Source organism: Poecilia reticulata, linkage group LG18, assembly GCF_000633615.1.
Source record: "Poecilia reticulata strain Guanapo linkage group LG18, Guppy_female_1.0+MT, whole genome shotgun sequence".
Taxonomy (NCBI): Eukaryota; Metazoa; Chordata; class Actinopteri; order Cyprinodontiformes; family Poeciliidae; genus Poecilia; species Poecilia reticulata.
In genome coordinates, this window is record NC_024348.1 from 14,673,304 (window position 1) to 14,685,497 (window position 12,194).

At 37.1% G+C, this 12,194-nt stretch overlaps 1 protein-coding gene across 5 annotated transcripts in view; it reads right to left on the reverse strand.

The window, feature by feature from the left end:
• LOC103480793 (ATP-binding cassette sub-family A member 1) overlaps positions 1-12,194 on the reverse strand; it is a 125,338-nt gene that overhangs the window by 86,918 nt on the left and 26,226 nt on the right. For 4 of the 5 annotated variants that reach the window (XM_017310253.1, XM_017310252.1, XM_017310255.1 and 1 more), the window contains 6 exons: positions 11,205-11,253; positions 9,403-9,507; positions 8,557-8,589; positions 8,249-8,388; positions 3,770-3,897; positions 112-210 (listed from right to left, as the gene is read on the reverse strand). In XM_017310253.1, the coding sequence (XP_017165742.1) occupies positions 112-210; positions 3,770-3,897; positions 8,249-8,388; positions 8,557-8,589; positions 9,403-9,507; positions 11,205-11,253 (554 nt within the window). The remainder of the gene's footprint in view (positions 1-111; positions 211-3,769; positions 3,898-8,248; positions 8,389-8,556; positions 8,590-9,402; positions 9,508-11,204; positions 11,254-12,194) is intronic. The other variant, XM_017310254.1, reaches the window with a different exon arrangement.

A 12,194-nucleotide genomic window follows, 5' to 3' on the forward strand; every position in this document is an offset into this window, starting at 1 on the left:
TACAAGTGAGGTTAGTATTATCAGTATTATAGGTATTTTAAAACTCTCAGACACTGATTTTTTCGTTAAATTAATATATGATTGTTAGCTGAAAAAGTCCAGAATACTTACGGTATCGGATCTCCATGCATACAACGTGTCCCAAAACCAGGGTTGTTCAATAAAGTTTCTGTCACCTTGGACACCTCCAAGTTTTCAGGCATGTCATTGCTGTGCATATTAGAAATGGATACAAAATTAAAATACTACATTTACAACAGACAATGTTTTTGTATTCCACAGTCTGCAAGTCAAATGCAAAAGCCTCACAGTTCTGTTCACTTAAAGTCTGAAAAGAACCTTATTTTAAATTTACATTTTTGACAATACAGTACAAATTTAAATGTTCAAACCAGATTAAGCACCATTCCCTGGCACAATAAGAAATACGTATTGATAAGGACCTGCTACACTGAACAGTAAAGCGCCACTCTAAGTTTAGTTGTGAAACTGAAGATTGTAGATTTCTACTTACTCACCAAGCAAGTGTGTTTTTCCTAAAGGATGAAGCCTCACTTGTTTATCCCGATTGTTTTTTAAATGTGTAAAGAAATGTTCTAACTTTGGACAGGGAGATGATGGCGACTATTGATCCGTAAGCCCAAAAATAATTGAAAAAGGAAAAATTCTGATGGAATTGGCTCCAGTCTCAATGGGGCCCTAAACAGAATTAGAAAGGTAAAAAAAATGTGTGGATGGCACCGTTTTAATCAAGCTTTTAGCTATAATATACTGTATTGAAAGCCGACCTTTACTGCGTTTCTGGTAACAAATGATCTAGAATATATTTGAAAATTGATTAATTTTCTAACTTAAAAAGAACACTGAAGTTTATGCAACTGTACAACATCTAATATTGTGTGCTTAGAAATCCTAAAAATATGGAAAATGAAAAATACGATGGTGAGACATTGTAAAGTCTTGGTAACCGTCCTGCATGCTACTAGGGAACCGCCTAAAGCTTTTAGAGCTTGTGTCATTATAATTCTATAAAGTCCAGCTAATTGTAATGCTACAATAGAATTGCCGCCTCACCAAAAACATACCTGAAGTTTTGCTCCGATTATTTCATGCATTGTTTAAGAAATCCTTGAATCTACTGCGGCAGCTCTTCGGGGGTTGCCTACACGTTTGCTGCCACAAAGCACCACCCACTTCCACAAAGATCTTCATTGGAGCTGCAGTCTTCTGCCGAGCGTCCGCCTCACAATGAACCCCTGAACTACTCTGTTCAACGCTCCTAAAAACGGTTGTAAATGACTTAATGGAAAGTCAATGTTGCAATGACATGCTAAAGGTGGAGTATTGGAAAGAGCAAGAGCTTCTTAAAGCAACAATTTCAAGGCATTAAATCATGTTTGATATGTGCCGCATTTTAGAACAACTGAAGGCAACACAATTTCTTGATTATGGCATAAAATGGCACTACATACCTGGAAAATACATAATACCGCCCCTGTAAGAAAATAAGATGTGAATCCAAGACGCACAAGATGCTCCCAGGCCATTATTTGACATTCTGCTCATATCGGCTTAGTTCCTCCTTCTGCGAGTCATTCATTAGTTCCACCGTTTCCATGTATATGCCCAAGTCTTCATTTTGGAGCTATCCAGTAGTTTTATTATCTTAAATAACACAGTAACCCAGCCATTGTTAATTACAAAACAGATGGCTGCACATAATCTTTTTTTTTTTTTTTTTTACAAGCAGACTACTTCCACTTGCTGGTGGCCAGGAAACGGGCGTATGACCTTCACAGAGACGCCCCTAAATGAGACAATGAACACTATATTAATCCAAATGGTTGGCTGAGCTGTGACCACTGCTGGCCGAGGGCCATCAGCGCGGTCTTTATGAAGTACCGTTTTAAATCCCAAAGCACCATGAAAGTAAAGGGCAGAGGGTGCAACTAGCACGGAGAATGGGAAGAACATTTGAGGGAGACTTGGGAAACAAGAACACTATAATAGTCAGATACTATTGGCAGCATGATTAGGGCCTACAAAGGTTCTGTTCAGGGATACATGTTAGCTCGTATGTGCAATTACAATAAGCTGGACTGTGTAAAACGTTTATCACTTTCAAGCATTAAGTGAATTTCACTTATTGTTTATGACATAGCTGTTAAAGCATCTTTTGTATTTTCAATAAACAACAGATTCAGAAAATGTCACCGTATAACTGACTATTTTTATAACATAAAAGAGAAAAAAATAGCTGCTAATTTATCTTGTAAAAAGGTAAAGGGGAATTTTGGTTATTTGCACACAGAACCATGTGGCATAATGGGATTTTAAGGTGTATGGCATTCAGTTATTCAACGAGGCAGCTTCATAAAATTGGGCATTTTTTAAAAGAAACAATTTGGTTGTAAAAAAAAAAAAAAAAAAAAAAAAACACTTTAATTTTTAATTCAGTGAAAAGTTGCAAAAATTAGCATTTTAATATTTTATAATTATGAAGAAAGAAAGTTTGACATATCTAAAGTCAATATTCGCATTTCAAAAATACACAAAATTTTCAGCAATGACCCTCGAAGTCTGTAACTGAACTTTCTCTACGTACAAAAAAAAGAATGTTTGGAAACACGCATTTGCGTTAGTATTTATTTTATACATGATAATACGGTGAGTTTTCTTTTTTAAAGTTTTTGCAAAGGTACACTCTGCTGCACTGTTTACACAGTTAGTCAGAGCAAAACTTTGTCAGCAGTTATGCTTGTGATGTAGAAAGTCAGCCAATAGCGGGACAACGTCCAGACGGATGACCTTAGCAATACAAAACCTGCTGCCAATACATAGTGAGCGCAGTTCTTGCATCTTTTTGCTTTGAATTTTCTGCCTTTAATGTTAAATATTGCCACAGGCGCTTTTGTAGCCCTATGAAAAATACTGAAACATTACTGTAAGAGATATGTTATGACAACAGTTAATATTATTTGCCGGGAAATGTATTTCTGATAAAAGTCTAATGGGTTTTGTTTTATTAGGGTTATAGACAAATTGCTTTGAATGTTATTTTATTAAGTAAATTCCTCATAAGAGCTTCAGTATTGTGCTTCAGGAAGTGGTAAATGTTCCTATTAACAATTGTGTTGCCATCAGTTCAGAGTGTAATAATTTGCTCCAAGAGGATTAGACAGGATTAACAACAACAATATTTTCATTTAAATGTTGGTATATGGACTAAATATTATCCAAAAGAATCTGAATCAGTAGAAATAATTTATCCAGACGAGATTTGTTTAAGTACTGCAGTTTTCCAGGCAGGATCCCTTTTTTTAGGGCATCGTGTTTGTTTTTCCAAAAAAGGGAAGGCTTCACAGACTGTGCTGTAATGAATCAATGTTCACCATAGAATAATCCAATTCAGGATTATATTTTGATCTAGAGGTGATCAAATGCAGATGAGGCATCTTAAAACTGTGCAATCTGGATTAATGCATAAATCAGTTTTAGGTTTCAGTCTTTGATAGCCAAACTCTTTACCTTCGTGGTGTTTATCTTCGATCATGAGGCCACAGAATATGATCCAATCACCATGTAAAACGGAATTTGCTATAAACTCACACTGTTAAAAGTTATTTTCAGGAGGAATAAAATTGTGGCTAGAAAAAAATGAGGTCGTTTATACCTCCAATAAAATTCCTTGGTGAATTTGAAGGAAAAAAACTTCAGTGTATTGGGGAGGGGGAAAAAAAATCAATGATATTCTATTAGATGTTGTTACCTATAAAATGTGGTTTGGGGAAGACTGTACATCCACGGCTGCAGCTCCAGACTCGGATATTCTCTGAATGGTGGAACGATGAGGGAGAAGATCAGAGACAGGCACACGAAGAAAGCAGGCAAGACCACCTAGGGGGACAGCGACAAATTTCAAGTCAAAGCACCTCATTAAACTGTCCCTACGCTGCAACCGTCTGAAACCCTTTTGAGTTATAATGAGAAAGTCAGAGAAATCCGATACGAAGATGACCATATGCGAACGGCGTAAAATCAATCCAAAATTTTTACAATCAGCATTAAAGATTAAAAGCACACAGTGCCCTGCAAAAGCAACAACCTCAATTTTTATAACTAGTAATAAAGTAAAAAATGTGCTTTTTTGGATTTTATGAAATAGAACAAAACAAAGCAGTGCATAAGAGTGTGGTGAAGGTAAGAGTAATGCATAGTTTTCAACATTTTCCACAAATACAAACCTGAAAAGTGTGGTGTGAATTTGGCAGCCATTACTCTGACGCCCTTAAATAAAGAGTTCGACCAGTTGCACTTCCGAACAAGTAAACGGAGTCAAACTCTGATTTTATCTCAGTATACATAGGTCATAAAAAAAAATCTCAATAAAATACATGATTGTTGTAATACATTTTGAAAAAGGTGGGGGGGATATGAATACTTTTTCATCATCAACAGCTATTCACGGTGAAGTATAGCAAACCATTTACATGTTCTATTTTAATGTAAACAAGTTGCATTGGTTTTTACGATCCCATTTCAACTGTTACAGTAAAGGGTAAACATATAATTGTCCTCTTTCTAAGAGGAAAAAGACTCCTCCAAATATTGAAACAGATCAATGTTTACAGTTTCACAACTCCTAATCAACAACATGTCATTAAGTTTCTCCGCTTTCTGGTTGTTTTGTATAGCAACATGCAAAAGAGGCTCATCTAATTAACAATAATCCAGGACCAGTACAACAAATCTTACACATTAATATGCTCCCTGCCAACTTGTTTGGGCCCCTCTGCATGCTTTATGAGTTTGATTAAACACTTGCAACACACCCGTCGTCATCTGGCCACTCAGATATAATTAGATTCTCGCCTTTCTTTCGTCTCTTGTTATTTAACACACACACACCCACGCGCCCAAACACGCAGACAGAAAACACTCTTGCCTAACCTCGTCTTCACATCCGATCCTCTTTGTGTAATTCTCTTTTCATTACATTGTTACAGCTGACAAAGGGGGTTATAGGGAAAAAAAAACCCTACATATCTCTGATATTTAATCATTTGTAGGTCGAGTCATATTAAAAAGGGGAGGTTCTACATCCAGCTGATTAATTGCAGAGCGTGGAAATTTGTCCAGCCAAATCGCAGAACTGCAATTGAAAGCGTTAAATTTAAATGAAAATGTGCGCAGAGGAAAACCAAAGAGCAGAAATTGGACTGAAAAAGCCTAATGGCAGACCACCAAAAAAATAAATAACTGTTTTTCGCTTTTTCCTTCTTCTCAGCAATAAATACAGGTGACAGCTGGTGTGTCTGACATTGAGAGAACCTGCATATAAACAAGGAGCGGCGCTCACACATGCTACACAAACCAATGACAAAGTTTATTGCACCCCCAAGTTTAGCGGAGATTCTGGGAAGAGGTTGATGTCATATACGAACCGGGTTAGGGTTAATGTTTGTTTTCGCTAACAGGTCAGATAGCAGCGGTGCCCAACACTGGTAGTCTGATTGTCAGACTACCAGATATTCTGAGGCTTATTTGAGTTGGCCACTCACAACTCAATTAAGAGTTGTGAGTTTTTGCGCAACAGCAGCCAATAGGATTGTCACAAGATCATATAAAAGCTAAGATATAGAAAGCACAACTAAAAACAGTGGCCTTTTGTGGAGAACTGACTGCAACTTCAGAAGAGAAATCTGTTTGTATACATCGAGGTGGGACTGTGTTGCGATTCACTTCACTGACAGTTTTTTGTCATCATTTTAGAATTTTCATAATTATAATTTCAACTATTGTTAACAATTATGATGCTTTTCTCTCACATCAATGATGTAACAGTCACATGACACACTGGAGATGCTTTGAAAATTACTGGATATTTAGTGCCACGTACGGAAGAGGTACAAAGTTTTTTGGAGGTAAAATTTGTAAACATAACGTGCCAAGATATCACCATTTAATCAGCAAAATAAGTTGAGGTTCAACATGTATGGTCGATATAGTTGAAAAAAACTCCTACAATTTTGAAAAAGAAAATAATGTTATTGTAAAACCAAAAAAAAGGAAAAGGTGATGCGTATTTGAAAGCTTTTGTAAAGAATTTCACTCCACAGCGTGGTTTCTACAAAGAGCACCTATGGACTTCTCAAAGCAGCTGCCTGGTACGATGAAAATTGAAATAATTACTGGACACAAAGCAGAAGAAGGCCATTAGAGACAGAAATGTTTTTTTTCCCACCCCTTTCAGGTAGCCCTGTCAGTTCATGCAGTAATTACAAAAATCTGCAGTGACCAGGAGCAGTCAAATTAAAAACAAAGAACGAAAGAACCACTCTGCTGGCATTTTTTTTTTTTCTAATATGAAATTGAATGAAAAGGCTGAAATTTATTTCTACAGTGTGCTGTGCAGTGCTAGCTGCACCAACTTCCAAAGAAAAACAATGGCACCTCACATAATAAAACAGTTTTAAAATCTACATCTCCTGAACCACCCTTTTGAATTTTAGACACAAGTCCTGTTGAAAGTAATTCCCCTTAAAAAATATTCGGTTTGATTAAACATGCGATTTTTAATTTGTCCTGGCACCAGCTGGATCTACATTTTAATGTAGAAAAGGATTTTCTTTCTAAAATATATCTTAACCTTAGTAGAATCTCAAGTAAAAGAAATGAAATAGAGGTACAATATTTCAAATAAAATATTTTTAAAAAATAAGGGGAATTGAACTCAAAACCAGTCAAATAATGCTGGGAAAACGTGTCTACTTCCAAATCAATCGTTTCAGAGTCAGAGGTCTTGTCTCAGCACCTGCGTATTCAAACTTTTAAACTCGCCTACCACGTTATAACTATTAGACAACTCTTTGCATTTCAAACATTAAATCAAAAATGCCACCTCCAACTTCTTGCCCCTTGAATAACCTCCCGTGTTGGAGATTCATTGAGATTTCCATAAAAGCTCGCAATCAAAGAGTTCACCTCGCTGCAGAAACGCATCCGTCAGCAATGAAAGCTGTTGACACGACCGAGCAAAAGAAAGACCTTTAGCTAAATGAGAAATAGATGTGGCCTTGTACATACACATCAGCGCGCGCACACGTACCGAACCGCCCTCCGATGCGTACCCTCTGCAGAGGGACGTCCAGGACTGACAGTGACTAATGGGGATTGGTACCGCAGCAAATTACAAGAAGAGCCTATCAAAGGTGAAGTGCTTGTTCTTTCTGTTCTGCATCTCCAACAAAGGAGAGGATGTTCTTTGCTGCTCTGTTTCAGTCCTGATTATTTTAACCATAATGGGAGGGATCATAACTGATGGCATTGCTGCATATATACAAGCGCAGGGTTGTGAATAATGAATACAGAGGAATGGCAAAGGCAATTTAAGTCTCAAAGCTGTGTGGGGGAAAAAAAATAAATAAAATATTCATTGCCTAGAAAAATTGCTGCTTACTGAAATTGGTTTCGACTTGCTGAAATTATGTCTCTTTATTAGTCTTGACTTTTGAAATTATATTTACAAAGAAGAAAATAACATAGACATTCACTTAATGAGCTAACAGAAGCCTGTCATCTGTTTAATTGTTCAATTTTAATGCGTGTCTAATCAAAACACCTGATTGGTGAAAACAAATCGGAAGCGTCACACTGGATGTCTTCCTTTTTTTTTTTTTCCCCTCTCAGTGGTCAGATGGAAGATATGATGCAGCTGGAGCGCCTTTCATCTCTGGAAATGTGTTTTTCCTTCTCTTTTCTGGCTGTACAAAATGTGTTGTCCTTTCAAAGGGCAAACAGGATGTTGAAAAATTTGCACCGGGTTATGTTGAGACTAAGAACGTGTCTGAATTATACGGAAGACCTTCTCCACGATTAGCCCTCGCTTTTGTCTCTCGAGTGTCTTCTTGTGCGACAAGTGCCTCGGGGATACGGAGACGATTATTGCAAACGCGCCGCGCTGACACGCCGTTACATCACTCCGAGGCGCCGCTGTTCAGTCTTCCAACGCTTTATGCACTGCTTTCGGTGTGAATTTCTTTTTGAACAACTTAAATTTCCACAACTATTGACTACATCAAGACTGATGCGTTCCCTCCGGAGTTTAAATTAACGCACTCGATCATACGTGTCACTAACTGATTTTGGAAAGCCAACATGCATTTCACACAATCCTACCTTGATCCTCCTGTGTAGCTGTGTGAGGGTAACCCTTCAATTCATCAATGTGACAAACCGAGGCCATTACCTGCGCAATGAGTCCCTTGCGGCTCCGTCGGGCGTGGTGGAAGCGCTTGATGAAGAGAGCCACAAACTGCGTTCTGATCAGCTTCCAACCGGTGATGACCATGGATCCTCTTCCATTCAGGCTGGCGCTTTTCTTATAATCTGCCGTTAAGTTACACCGTTATTCATCTCGTATATATGCATATATATGAAAATGGTCAGCTTGACTCAGTCAGTTATCAGCATGACGGGTTATTCTTTACTAAATAAAATTATAGTAAATCAAAAATTGTCATTATTTTTTCCTTAGTGTGGGAAAAAAGTACATACCTTCAACTTTGTTTAAAAATTTTTCTTTAACTTCTGAAATAAAACAGAAAAATTTCAAACTTTAGAAAGACACTACAATAACTACAGTATTTTCACACTGTATTGAGGAATATCTCAATAAACTATCGTTGTAAACTTATATTTTACTTTATTTCTGAAAGTAAAACACATTCTTGCAAAACAGAGAAATATCTTTCAAATGTCGATTGCTGTTGATGATTATGACAACCTTACAAATAAAAATTTCAATTTTTCAGAAAATTGGATTATTATAAGAGGCAAATGCACATTTCTACAGAAATGCGTTTCTGTAGAATAACTTCAGAGTTGCCCAGAAGACAGTCACAGACATCCGCCCTCTCCTCGGAGAGTAACCTATAAAAGATTTCTCCTAGACAAGCTGGCTTTTCAAGAGAGTGCTATATCGAGGCACACTCATGGAAAGCAGAGGGGAAGGCGGAAAAAAGTTTCAGAAGCAACAGGGATAATTGCAGCTTTGAGACAAATATGAAGCAGAATACATTTAAGAGTTTGTTTGAACAAGATTCACAAGGTATAGACTTTAAAAGCCACAATGCAAAGGCATAATCAGGATGTGGGTTAAAATCGTAAGTTCTGAGGTATCTAATCTGGGGGTAAGAAAAAAAAAAAGAATAAAAAGCTAGACTGGACTGCTGGTCAGTGGTTTAAAGTAATTAATGCAAAACCAGCTACATCTATGAGAGCACACATCATCTTGTACAAAGTCAGTATAGCATTTTTATCAACACAATGTAATATTTAAGGAGTATGATTATTGTATCATTCATTTGAAAAAAAAAAACAAAAAAAAAAAACAGAACATGCCTCTCGTCCCGTTGTGCTCCGATTTGGCGCGGACGCTGGCAACGCTGTTCCTTTTAGATTCGCGGGAGCTTCTTTTCCAGTCTCTAACCAATGGCTCCTTTGCTGCTGTGGGAATACAAATAAGATATGTTGTTTTGGCCTGACCCAATTTAAGGATATAAATAACAATAAGAATAGCTCCTTGTCTCGCAAGATGCCACATTATGCCATGTAAAAGCACAAACTCAGGAGTTTTTAAAGGGACAGACACTTCTGATAAGCTGGAAGGAGAAGTTTCCAAGAAATGGATGAAAAAAAAAAAAAAAAAAAAAAAGCTAGCAGGTAAAACATTTTTTTTAAATGAACTCAATCAATCACAAAGTGAATAGTAGCTTATATTTTTAAGATTAATAATAAAAGCAGCACAAATGAATCACTTTTATTATGTGAATAGTTGTACTTAGCACTTTTCCAGTTTTGTATTTGACTTACCCCTCATCTCAAATGACAGTAATCATTCCCATCTGTGACTTTAACCTGATCAAATGATGTTTTGCACTTGTTTTATTTATCTTTGTTGCAAGGCCCTCTCTCAGATTTAACTCCACTGTTTGCACTCAAAATGAAAAGAAAGTAGACTTGGGGGACCAGTGCGTCCAGGCCAAGTTAACCTGCAGGGGTCAACTAATCAAGAACGATCAGCAAAACAAAGTGGAATTAGTCATGCTTTATACCAGGTCTTGCATCCCAACACTAAAATGTCTTGATTAAACCCGCTACATGAGCCACACATATCTGCAGTTGCTTTCACAATAACTAGGGCTACGACTCAGGAGAGTTTTAGATATTCTTCTCCTCACAAGAATCTCTGGTTGGAGCTCCTGCTGCAGACAGCAGGTTCTCAGACTGGTCATTGACATGCTTACAGTAACTCATGTCAAGCATGTGCAGCAGAGGCATCTGTGGACTGATGAGAGGGTTAGGGTTGTGCCGAAACACCAACTGGTGCAGAGCACATGCTCTTGCATGCAACATGTGGTCCACCAGATCCACCATCTTGAACACCATTTGCATGTTTCTACGCCTAGTAGGCCATCTTCTCAGACGACCAGACTGACAACAAGGGGATGGTGATAAATAATTTAAAAAAAGAAGTCTAAACTCCTTTGATGTGGTTTCACCTCTACGGTCATACACTGCTTTCACACACACTCAAATGTTAGTGAGGCTCTCTATTTTTAAAAAAATCTGACAATTGTAGATTTTTAATGTCGAAATCCCTGAAGCCGTCTGGCTTCAGGGATTTCAGTCAACACTTACGGTTCCACTGACACAGTATATAGGTTAGAATGAGGAAGCTTTTTTCTGTGGCTCTGGAATCAACTTCAAGTTGTAAATGAACTTTTTAAATCAAAGCTCAAGACTTATACTGTGACAATATTGTTTATGTGTAAATTGCTGTATAAATAAATAAATGATTGACTGAGTTGATATTTTATGAAGAGCTGGTTTCAGACAAGTAAGACACTTTGTTAGTTCCTGCTTGTCAGGTGGTGAAATAAAGTAAAATAGGATTTTATTAAAAGTTTTATGAAATAACTTTTTTTTGGTGCTTCTTTTTTCACTTCCCATAGTGGACAATATGTTAATAGACCCCATGTGAGAGGCATTTTTTTGATTATAAGACTCGGCATGAGTGGTTGAAATGTTTTTGGTTTTTAACAAACTTTGTTCCTTTTAAACTCTGCTTTTCTTAACAAGACCATTTCTATGTCGGTGAACGATGCGTCATTGTTGCTCTACCACACGTTTTGCAGTCTTACATGGCACTTCTGCATCCACGCCGGTTTCTTCTGCCACTTTCAGAAATATCTGCAAAATAAACAAAATTGAAACATTTTTCATTATATTTAGGTTTAGTATTTACAAGACACTTCATATCAAGTGCACGATTATGATGAATTTCCGTGGATGGTAACTCTAAAGCACAAGAATGACTTTCAGGTTTCTGTATTTTTACAGTATTTATGAACTTGAGACTTCCACACAGACATGTCATAAAGTTTCTGTCAACCTGCTCTGTTTCATACGTCTGGTGGGATGAACTTCATTTGAACATATACCATGCAGCTTGTCCATAATGATACCCCGGTTTTCTGTATTTACTTATGCAGCTCAGAGGTAAACAATCAAGTGATTTCTTACCATATCTAATTTCAAATAATACCCAAGGGGTATCATCCTCACAAGAGGATGCCCAAGGGGTATCCTCTTGTGAACATTGCTTTGACAAAAACAAGCAATTCTTCTAAACAGACTGTTTCACATGGCCAATTTCTTCATTTAACACAAATTTCCCAATCCAGGTTTTCGACATTTTTGTTTTTTTAAACCAACTTCCATAGGTTCTATGTTCATATTCAATTATTAATACCCGAATATTCACAGCAGCATATTCAGGCTTCAAAAGATGAAATGGATGAAGGAAAAAAAAATTATAAAAAATTCTTGTCATGGTTGAGTTTCAGTACATTTAAAAAGCAATTATTCATATTGCCTTCCAGCCAAGAGTGTCTCTGGTCTGTCTAAGGCACATGAAGAGTCATACACGTTTATGATCAAACAGTATATCTGTCTAGTTCACCTCCAAAAAGAGTCATCCATATGGGAAACTAAGGCTTTTATATATAAGTGAGAAAAGAATCTGTAATATTATACATCACGTGTCAAACTCGAGGCCCACGGTAGGTTTTTATGTGGCCCTCTAAATTTCAGACTAAACACTAAGTGTGCCTAAATATTATGTTATCAAA